Raw genomic sequence first — 11,010 nt, forward strand, 5'->3', positions numbered from 1 at the left:
AGCTCCGCCCAGGTGAGAAGGGGGCGGGACCTGCCTGCCTGCCTCAGGTGCGGGAGGAGGGAGGCACCTGCCTTCCCCGGGGTCACATGAGCGAGAGGGAAGGCGGAGCTGGCCAGATCGCAGCCCTGGGAGGGAGCGGACAGACGGACAGGGCCGGTGAGTGCGGGGAAGGGGTTTGGGGTTCTATGGGGCAGCCCCCACCCAGGGAGCAGGCAGGGCTAAAGAACCCCGCCCCTTTAAGAGAGCCTGGACTTCCCCCCGTTCCACTTAATGCCAGGGGACCCTCCGGGGAGGGGGATCTGCCCCCCCCAGGGAAGAGGGCATCTGCCCCTTCCCCTACTTGGAATTTGGCTGCTGCTGGTGGAGGCCGGTCTATGCCTCCCCCCGCCACCTGTGCCTTGGGTCTGGCTTCTCTGGTGCCACAGATCCGGGGGGGGGAGATGCCCCCTCCTGGGGTTACCTACACCCACCCCCAGCCTAGGCCCGCCGTGGCCTGGGAGCGGTGACTCAGGCCAGTTCCTGCCCCAGCCCAGGGCAAAGGCGGCGAGAGGCCTGGCCGTCCCTGAGAACCCAGGCGATCGGGTGCCTGGAGTTGATTCATGTTGGAGACCGGGCTTCCTGGTCTCTCCGGGTGCTTCCTCCTTCGGGGGAGCCCCCACCCCACCCCCCCGTTTCGGGACTAGCCCCGGCTGGAGGGGCTGGGGAGGGGGTCGCTCTGGGCGGGGGTGGCACACGCAGGGTTAATGAGCTCTGGGTGACTTTCACTGGGTTTGTGTTTAATCAGCTGGGTTAAAAATTGACCAGCGAGGCCCGGCTGAGCTGAAACCCACAGAGGGAGTCGATATAGGGGGGCACCCAGGGGCACCCCCGTTTCTTTAAAACCATCTCCGTGCCCTGAAATGGACCCGGCAGGGCTTGCATGGGTGGGAGATGGAGTGGGCTAGGGTGGGGGGCCATCACTAGCCCTGAGTGGTCATCACTAGCCCTGATGTTGCTTCAGGGTCTTGGGGGGGGGGGGCTGGAGATTTGCCCTTTGTGGGGGCTGGTGGCTCCCGCTGCTGAGGGCCAGAAACAAGGTCCGTGATCTGTGACCTGGGCTTGTGCTTAGGAGGGCAGGAGTCCGGCTGGGGACTGAATGATTTCCCCCTCCCCCATCCCAGGGCCCCCCCTTCCCAAGGGGGTTCTGTGTGCCCCCCCCATTGCCCCGCTTCATACCCAGGTCCCCAACAGCCCCTTCCTCCCGCTCTGCACGCGCCCGGGAGCCTCAGTAGAAAGGTGGGCCCTGCCCCAGATGTGTGTCCACACCAGAGAAATGTGGTGTGGAAGCCCCCTCGTGGCCCGCTGGGACCTGCACCCCATGTTCACCTGCCCAGCAGCCCCCAGCTCTTCATCCCCCTGGCCAGGAGGAGGGAGATGGAGAGTGGCCCTGTGGGTGTTACCTTATTATCTGGGTTCCTCTAGTGCCCCCAAAGGCGAGCACGGCCCTGTTGCGTTGAGTGTGGTGGAGACACTGTCTCTTGCCATGTAAGCTCTGTGAGGGCAGGGAATCAAACTAGACGAGGGGGGGAAAAAGAGTTTTCACAGGGCAGCAGGGGAAACTGAGGCATGGGAGAGTGACTGGCTCGAGGAGGCTCAAGGGCAGAACTGGGCGTGGATCCCGGGTCTGATTCACAGGCCTGTGTCTTAGCCACTAAACCGTGCTCCCTAAGCAAGGGTGTGCGGCTTCTAAGCCGCCCCCCTTGATAAATAGCTCCTGGAAAGAGGCAGCCCTCGCCCCAAAGAGCTTGCCGTCTAAATAGGTGGGAGGGGAAACTGAGGCACAGTGAGTTGCCCATGACCACACTGGGAAGGGAACTCGACTCTCCTGGTTCCCAACCCAGAGCCCTAGCCACTAGGCCACGCTGCCTGCCGGGTTCTTTGTAGACCTCGCTAAGCGCTCGGGACTGGTTCAGATGACATGGCTGTATGCAGAGGCCTGTGGCTTATCTGAAATACCGGAGAGCAGCGTTTCTGATGGCAACTGGAAGAAATTTGGGTTTGGTTTGTTAGGCCATTTTATTAACACGAGTCGCTCTCTAGCCGCGCCTGCTATTAGAGTGATTGGATGATGGGGCTGGGGGTGGGGAAATGGGCCGGGGTTTTCCTGGGATGGGAACCACAAGGAGTATGGAGCAGTGGGTAGAGCAGGGAGGGCTGGGATGAAGCCAGGACTCCTGGGTTCTATTCTCAGCTCTGCCAGTGACTCGTCATGTGGACTCCTGGTTTCTGTACCTGGCTGTGCACTGGCCCAGCACTCTGCCGCCCTCTCGCTTGGGCAAATCCCTTCCCTGCTTGGTGCCTCAGTTTCCCCATCTACAATACTTGCCTTCCTCCCGGGTCGCTGTGAGGCTGGATTCGGCCAAGGGCTGCGCGGTGCTTCGGTACCCTGGCCGCTTGCACGGAAGATGCAGCAGCTCCTCAAATGTGACTAGGATGAGGATCCGCTGAGAGCAGCAGGGATGTGGGGGGAAAGGGTCTGTTCTGTGGAGAAGGCTCCCTGAGCAGGGGCCATGGCAGGTTTGCTACCCCTCACCCCACCCCTTTGAGCTTTGTCCTGCCTAATTTGGGGAGTCTTGGGTGACAGGAACGGCCTAGGGCCTGAAATCCTCCTCCTGCTGAAGACATTTGCATCTCCAAAGGGCTGAATCACTAGAAACTTCATTCCACACACCAAGGAGGTTCCTTCTACTATCCCCTCCTCCCCTCTGTCAGGGACTCTGTGCACCCCATTTCAGGGTTCCCCATTCCTTTCATCCCCCTATCCACCCCCTGCCAGGGGCTCTGTGTGCCCCATTCCTCACCATTATCTCTTGGACTTTCTTTTCATGCCTTCAGCGGGATCTTTGATCTGGAGCCCTGGTCAAAGCTCAGGGATCTACCCACCAGATGTTGGGGGCTCCATGTGTCTGCTGTTCTCCCCCCCCACACCCCTGCAGTTTTTCTGATCATCCCCCAAATCAACAGGGTGCTGCCCCGAAACTTCCCTGGAAGTTTGGAAGCGACCGGACAGGGCATTGCGAAGTTATTGCGTTTCGGACAACGTAGAAGGGCCACCAAGTAGGTCTTATGGACTCCTGAGCTTGGCCACTAATGGGTGGCTTTCTAGATACTTTGCACGGCCCCCATCTCGCTACAATCCAGGGTCTTCACAAGCTTTCATAGATTTAGCCCCATGATTACAGAATTTGCCCAGTTGCTGCTGCCGATGGAGGAATCTCCCTGGTGGTAGCTGGTCCCAGGAAGCCGCTTAGTGAGGTGGGTGCACTCTCGTTGGGTGGGCCGGGTCGGTAGCCCTCTACTTTATCTCGGTGGGGTCCGACCGAGAATGAGGTGGGATCCGCAGCGGGCGAGATGCTGGACAAAGACAGAATAAGAGACGGTCCCTGCCCCGAAATGCTTGTCTAAACAGACTCTCTCCACCCCTGCTGGGAGACAGGGCGGTCTCGTTTTCTCTTATTGTACAGATGGGGAAACTGAGGCACGGAGCGGGGCACTGATTTGCCCAGAGGGTCAGAACTGGGGATAGAGCCCAGGGCTCTGTCTGCTAGGCTGACATGGTGATGTCTCTTCCAGCTGCGTTGGGGCTGGATTCTATCCCGGAGGCAGCCCCACGAGGAGCAGCGTCACGCTTGCGTACCGCGGTGCTGAGAGCTGCATCGGCTGAGGCCTAGGCTTGCTAGAGGAGGCAGTATGGCCTAGCGGACAGAGCCTTGGGTTGGGACACCTGGGTTCTAGGCCCAGCTCTGCCTGCTGGGTGACCTTGGGCAAGCCACTTCCCTGCCTCAGTTTCCCCATCTGTAGCATGGGGGGAATGATTGTGACCTCCCTTGTAAAGTGCTTTGGGATTGGCTGGATAAGAGCCTAGAATTATTTCTGCACATGCCCAGTTCCGTTCTCTCTGACTCCAACTCCTGGCGCTCCGGAGTTCCTAACGTAACCCTTTAGTGACTTCAGTACAACCCCGCCCCCTGCCAAAGGGGCAGTGGGCACCAGGAACTGGCTGAGAGAAATCCTGAGCAACCGAGTTCAGTCCGGGGAGGATCCCAGCCAGGCTTGGAGCCCCGGAGGTGCGCGGAAGAAACCAACCAACCTCCACAAGAGGTTGTAAACGCTGGGGGGGGGGGGGGGGCTCCTGAATCCCTTGCTCAAACGACCCCAAATTCGCACCACGGACCCTACCCCGCTCCCCTATGAGGCACAGCAAATTTCACGCCAATCCGAGTAAGTGGACGGATCGTAGAGCGCCCAGAAGAGCCGACCTGATGGAGGGGTAGGCTTGGTGGTCTGTGGGTCTAATGGATGCAGAGCTGGGGGCAGGGGGTTACGAGTGGTTCTGACCCCTTTCTCTCTGTCCCTCTCCCAGGTGGTGAAACCCTGGGGGCTGCCCGGTTCCCGGTCATCCCCATCTCCAAGGGCCCCCCACGCCCCCCAACGGCCTGAGGACGCCGGGAAGCAGGAGGTTGTGTGACAGTTGCACCAGCAGGATTGTGATCTCTCCAGGGAAAGGGGGAGTGACCCCCCCCCATGTCTCCCCCTCCCTCCCAGACACCCGGGGGAGCGATGGCGGGCTACAGTCACTCCTTGCTCCTGGCCGTGGCCCTGCAGTCCCTGTTACAGCCGGCCCTGGGCCAAAGTAGGTGGTGGGTTGTTAAGTGCATCTGCTTCCACACCAGGGGGGAGGGGGGCTGGGAGCCAGAACTCTTGGGTGGGGAGTGGGGTCTAGTGGTTAAACAGCCTGGAGTTCTCTTAACTCCACCACTGATTGAGCGAGTGATTTTTCCCTTATGCTCACCCCTTCTCCTTCTGGTTGGTAGGGACAGAAATCTTATCTGCTGCTCCAATGGCCCAGGACCGGAAGGAGAATCCCCCTCCCTATAGGTAGTATAGGCCCTATGACACACATCCAAGCACTTCTGATTCCATGCAGCAGAGGGCAGCGGTGCCCCCCCTGCAATAAAGTGGATAGAATCGTTCACTGGAGCCCGGTGCTAGCAAGATCTACTGCGGGCAAGTCACCCTGGCAGGAGGCTACAGCTTAACTTGACTAAAGTTGCTGTTGGGCTGTTGTTAGCTGGGACAGCCGGAAGGAGGCTTTAGATTCTGGTCACCAGGGACGCAGCACCGGGGTCAACCCAGCAAGAGGTTGCTGCTGCCCCCTTCCCCCCAGGGCAAACCGCAGGTGTGTTTGTGGAAGGCCCCTTCCCTGTTACGGCTTGATCCCGTCCTGTCCCGGGCCCCGAGCCAGCCCTGGCGGAGAGCCGGGGGAGCGGGCGCGGTGGGGCAAGGTGGTTTCAGTTGTCCCGGCGCTGGGTTTCGGAGCCTGACACGGGTGGATCCACACCCTGGAGGGGGTGGAGGGAGGGAGAGGCTGGAACAGGGGGGGTGAGTCACCTCTGCTGGGGGAATGTCCCTGGGACTGGCTGATCTGTTAGCACCCCACCCCCGTGTGTCTCTGTTTACAGGTGGAGTCACCTACAAGAGTTTTAAGACCCCCCCATGCATCAAACAAACAGTTTCAACCCCCCCCCCCCAAGCATGTAACTTACTGCTCTGGGCAAAGGGGGGGAGGGTCCAAATTCCTTATCAAGGACACTCCGCCTGCCTTGCAAACTGTATCCAGGCTGCACAGTAAGGCCTAGTGGTTGGAGCGGGGGGCTGGGAGCCAGGGCTCCTGGGTTCCATTCCCAACCCTGGCAGGATCTAGGGCTTGGGAGGTGGGGGTGGGGTAGGAGTAGGGGCTGCTGGATTCTCAGCCCTGGGAGGGGAGTGGTTAGAGCAAGAAGTGGGAGCCAGGACTCCTGGGTTGTATCCCCAGCACTGAGAGGAGAGTGGGGTCTAGTGGTTAGAGCGGTGTGTATACTGGGGCTCCTGGGATCTATCCCCAGCTCTGGGAGGAGAGTGGGATTTAGAAGGGGGAGGGTGCTGAGAGCCAGGACTCCTGGGTTCTATCCCCAGCTCTGGGAGGGGAGTGGGATTTAGAAGGGGGGGTGCGGAGAGCCAGGACTCCTGGGTTCTATCCCCAGTTCTGCCATTGACTAGCAAAGCGGGGTGGGGGGTGTGACTTGGGACCAGCTGTACTGCCTTGTGCGGGGAGAGTCCTGTGCATACCACCCCCCCCCTCCCCCCTGCTGGATCCCAGAGCTCTGAGTCGCACCCCGGTCCTGGGAAGGGCTCCAGCCTGTTCAGGCCTGACCTGCTCTCTAGGTTGCAATGCACAACCGCCCTGGGGCTGGGAGCATGGGCTGAAGGCCAGGCTGGGGGCTGGGCAGGGCAGGATGGAGCGGAGAGGGGCACCCTGGGAGTTGTAGTTCCCTTCCTGCGTAATGGCAAGGCAGGGGAAGGGAGCGGCTGGCGTGTTGCTTACAGACTGGAAGCAGAGTCCCGGGCCCTGGGAGGCTGGATGGTGCATGGGGGAGCGGGGATGAGCCCAGGGGGGCAGTTGAGTTGTACCATCAATATTGGGTGGACCTGCTGGGAGCAGGGCTAGTGGTTAGAGCTGGGAATCGGGGCTTCTGGGTTCTGTCCCCAGTCCTGGCAGGGAAGTGGGGATGAGTGGTTAGAGCAGGGTGGGCTGGGAGTCAGGACAGCTGGGTTCTGTCCCGGCAGGGAAGTGGGGATGAGTGGTTAGAGCAGGGTGGGCTGGGAGTCAGGACACCTGGGTTCTGTCCCCTGTCCTGGCAGGGGTGTGTGGGGGGGTCTAGTGGTTAGAGCTGGGGGCGGGGGAAGTTGGGTTGCATGAGCATAGTAGGGGCTGGCTTGTGTGCACAGCTCCCCAGGTGGTAGCGTGGGCTGGTGGTTGATGGTTTTCTCTTGCTGAGCTGAGCTCCTGGGGGGCAGCGTCAGGCCAGGTTGCTGTCGGGGTAGCAGGCGAACTGTGGTTTCTGCTGGAGGTGAAGGGCCCCCAGAAGGCAGAATCAGGGCCCCCCCCCGGGGTGGTGCTAGGGGGGCGCTGTGCTGCAGGGAGTGGGCCAGGGGGCGTTGTCAGTGCTGACCCCAATGCCCCACTGTGGCACTAGGGGGCGCTGTGTTACAGGGCGCAGGGGCTGGGCTCGGTAGGGGGCGCTGTCCCGTTGAGGTCATTAAAGGTCACTCCATATGGCACTTTTCCAAGAATTGCGGTGGTGATAATTTAGGGAGGATGTGAGAGCGCACTTGGATAACCCCAGGCTGCTGCCTCCCTAAATAACCTTCCCCCTGCCCTGGTGCACTTGAAACTGGGAATCTCCTTCACTTCCTGTCCTAAACTATTGTCTTGCTCTGCGGTGGCTAACCAGCTGCCACACCCCACCCCAGAGGTGGCTGCATGTTGGTTCTGGTGCCTGCGTAGCATCAGTGCCATGGTTGAGCTCTCTGATGGCGGGGGGGGGGGGGAACTCCAGCAGAGGCCTCCTAACAGCTAAGCCTCCTATCGCACCCCCTTGCTGTACCCCTCCCCACACTAAGCTCCGCTCTCTTTATTCCTCTTTTAAATCAAGCCACGAACAGGAGCACCGTGACACCCACATCCGTATCGGGGCTCACGGTAAGTAGGCGTGGGGGGGCGGATCAGCTGTGTGTGTTTGGGGGGGGGGAGTTATCCCAGCATGCACTGGGGAGAGAGACTTGAGTGGAACTGGGCCGGAAGCTTGGAGATATTGTTCAGGGTGTGTGTGTGTGTGTGGGGGGGTCCAATTTGGGAAGGGGGGGGGTCTGGGGCAGGAGGCCTAGCTCCCCACCCCTGCCTACCACCTCCTCTGGGAAGCCCCTGTCTTTACCTCCCACACTCTTGGTTGGCTCCTGGTGTAACACCCCCCCCCACACACACACAGCAGCTCTCTGCCCCCCACGCCCATGGGGAGCTGAGCAGGGCATGATTCTGGTTCCGTCTCACTCTTTTCCCCCCTCCCCCCCGGCAGGAGTCGGAGCGGCTGGCGGCCATCATTGTCCCCTCCCTAGTCGGGGGTCTCCTGCTTATTGGACTTGTGATCTTTGGGGCGCTCAAGGTGCGGGAGAGGCGGCAGACGGAGGGCACCTACCGGCCCAGCAACGAGGAGCAGGTGGGTGCTCGGGTGGTGACGAACGCTAACCTCCAACTGCCCCCCGAGGAGCGGCTGATCTGACCCGGGCGGAGGGGGGGGGGTCACACACACCCCCTCCCCGGACTGGCAGACTCTGTACCGGCTGGACCCTGTGGTTGCACATCTGGAAGGGGGGGGGCGGCTCCTTGCTCTCCGCTGGCTGGAAGGAGCCGAGGTCTTCGTCGCTGGATGCATTGGATTTCCACCTGCGCTCTCCTCCTGCGGGTTGGAGGGGTGCTGCCCGGTGAAACGGCTGGCCGTGCTGGTGCTGCGCGACATCGCCCCCTGGTGGCAGAAGCGGCGGGAACCTCTGCTGCTGCGCTGGGATATTGGCAGAACGCTCACACCTTGCGCGTGTTTCCACCTGGCTGAACGCTTTATCCCCTCCACCCCCGTCTGCGTCTCACACGTGTCCTGTAATCTCCCCTACCTCGGTCTGCGTCTGTCTGGCCTGGGGCCGGCTGCAGGGGGGTCAGCAAGCCGGCCCTCAGCTCGCATTGCAGGCTGCAGATGGGGAGTGACTCTGCATTGGCACCCGGGCTGGTGAAAGCGAGGCTGGTGCAGCAGCAAAGGAAGGGGAAGCTAGAAACTCCTGCCTGAGCCGCCGGAGAAGGGTTTGGCTTTTTAAAAAAAAAAAAAAAATCGCTGAAGGGAAACAGCCGTGTTTAAAAAACCGACCCCCCGGGTTAGTTAATACACATCAGCCCTCCTGTAGCCTGAGGTGCAGACGGAAGGTAGCGGTAGAGAGGTTTAAGTCCCTTCACTGTTGTGCCTCAGTTTCCCCATCTATCACTCCCCCTCTTCCTGGTGCTGTCCCGGCTACAAAACCAGCAGCCTTCTTGGGTGCATGTGGAAGGTGCCACATCGCTCTCTAGCGGCTGGTGAATGCAGAGGATAATAGCCTCCTGCGGCTGTCAGCGGATGGAGCCGCTCCTTGGGCTGGGCTGGGGTTACTGGACTCAAACCGGGGGCTGCTGATGGGGTCATTTCTCATGGTGGGGGGAGGGGTGAAATACACTAATAACTCAGAAAGCAACTGGGTGGCCTTTTTTGCTGTCCTGTCTATGGGGAATGTAACCAAACTGCACCCAACTTAACGAGCCAAATCTTCGTCCTCCGGCAGGGCCGTGGTTCATCCCCCCCTTAAACCAAAACTTGCTGGAATCTTCTCCCATGTGCGGCATCCCCCCCCGGAGCAGGTGCCGGTGGTCTTTTCCCCCAAGCCGCAGTGTCCCACAGCACAACCCTGCCCCATTGCTGCTCCCCCGGCCGGCACCAGGGCTAAGGTTATTTCCCTGCATGGGGCAGCCTGGGGTAAAGCAACCAGGGGGCCCCCCCATCGGCAAGGCTGGAGCAGCAGCAGCCATCCCCCTGCCTCAGGCTTCCAGACCCGTCTGCAGGAGAAGCAGCTTGTGGGCCGATTTCCTCGCCCCATTAGCCACTCGTACCAGCCGCGGTTCCTAGAGCCTAGGGCTTGGTTTGTGGATCTTTAACTCGAAGGACTTTTCTCCCACCCGTGCCTTGGCCATTTGAGTTACGGGGAACACACACAGGTTTTAAACAGGCCAGCCCATGGTGCCGTGGGGGGTTGCTCTGACCATCTCAGCCTCTGTTGACTCTAATTTTGATACAGTGGCAGTGAGTTCCCCAGCTCCCAAGGGAGGAAGATGCGGGGGGAGCTGTTTGCCCAGTGGGCCATCCAGCATCAGGGGTTGCTAAGACCCCAGTTCCCCAGCCGGCTGCTTGGGTCATCTTTACAGCCCCTGCTTCCTCACTGTAGGCTGTGTCTTGGCTCTGCACCCGTGCCTGCCGCCGGCGCCTCCGGGGCATGCCAACCTTGCTCAGTGGCTGGCTGAAAGCTTCCCCTGCTGGGCCAGCCGTCACCTGGTGCTGCGTGTTCTCCGCCTCCGTCACCTCTTCTCTCCTTTCAGTCCTCCCGGGAAGACCCGAAATTAACGGAGCTGTGAGAGCCGGGAGCAAACGTCCCCAGAGTTTGGCCCTTGCCCTTTGAAACGGCCGGAGTTGGGATCTCCCGGCCCCATGCCCGCCCACTGGTCAGTTTCGCACCCTCTCCCCCCGCCACGGGGGTCACTCTACCCAGTTTTGCATGGGCCAGAGGCTGCCCCTTTCAACCTCCCTGTTCACCCAGCAGCAGGGGGGCTGGTCGCTGCCCTGTGATAATACAAATAAGTGCAGCAGGGCTGGGGCCCTGACATGGGACTAGCTGTTCACAGCCTTCTAGCCCTCAAATCTCTTCTTCAGCTGTGACGGCTGAAGCAGGGCTGGGAGCCATGTAGGATTTAGGCTGCCATGGGAATCGAGGAGCGTTAGGCACCTCCAGCCCTTTGAGGAGCCGGGCCTCTGACCCAGGGGGTTTAGGTGCCCCTGTTGCTAATCTTCCCCCTTTTCTGCACCCAAATATGCAGCAATGTAGTTGAAGCTGTCCCCCGACGCTCGCCTAGAAAGGGAGGCTGGTCCTGCCAGGAAGGCCCTGCCTCAGACCCGCTGGGTGACCTTGGACAAGTCACGTCACCTCTCGTGCCTCAGTTTCCCTAGCTGTAGGAAGCCGGTCCTACAGAGCCAGCGAGGAGCAGGAGGCAGGGTTACCTGCCCCTCTGGGTGCTGGCATGGCAGCTTTTTAAGTTGGGTTTATACAGTGTTGTGTTTTTCCCTCCTCTGTGCAAATGTAACTTTTATTTTTTTGTAAAATAAACTAATTTTGGGATCAATTAAAAAAAAAAAAGGGGGGGGAGCGGGGCCCAGGCCCTCTCGCCCTTGCTGATGATGCATTTTTGCAGGGGGCGGGATCCGGTCAGCCAAGGGAGGGGAAGCTGCAGATGTCCTCGAGTACGGAGCCCCAAGGCGGGGAAGTGGGAGGCAGCAGGAGGCTGGCTCTGGGGAGCGTTCAGCCCCA

The 11,010-nt window shown here is 60.4% G+C and overlaps 1 protein-coding gene across 2 annotated transcripts; it reads left to right on the plus strand.

The window, feature by feature from the left end:
- On the plus strand, window positions 1-10,839 carry CRB3 (crumbs cell polarity complex component 3). Of its 2 annotated transcripts, XM_005310162.4 has the most exons (5): window positions 1-156; window positions 4,403-4,672; window positions 7,515-7,561; window positions 7,935-8,075; window positions 10,028-10,839. In XM_005310162.4, exons 2-5 carry the CDS (start codon window positions 4,564-4,566, stop codon window positions 10,061-10,063), a joined length of 333 nt encoding a protein of 110 aa, XP_005310219.2. In that variant the 5' UTR covers window positions 1-156; window positions 4,403-4,563; the 3' UTR covers window positions 10,064-10,839. The 2 variants fall into 2 exon arrangements, with proteins under 2 accessions (XP_005310219.2, XP_023967083.1); XM_024111315.3 differs by having other exon boundaries at window positions 7,935-10,839.
- Window positions 10,840-11,010: the final 171 nt, after the last annotated feature.

The sequence above is a fragment of the Chrysemys picta genome, chromosome 22 (genome assembly GCF_011386835.1).
Source record: "Chrysemys picta bellii isolate R12L10 chromosome 22, ASM1138683v2, whole genome shotgun sequence".
Taxonomy (NCBI): Eukaryota; Metazoa; Chordata; order Testudines; family Emydidae; genus Chrysemys; species Chrysemys picta.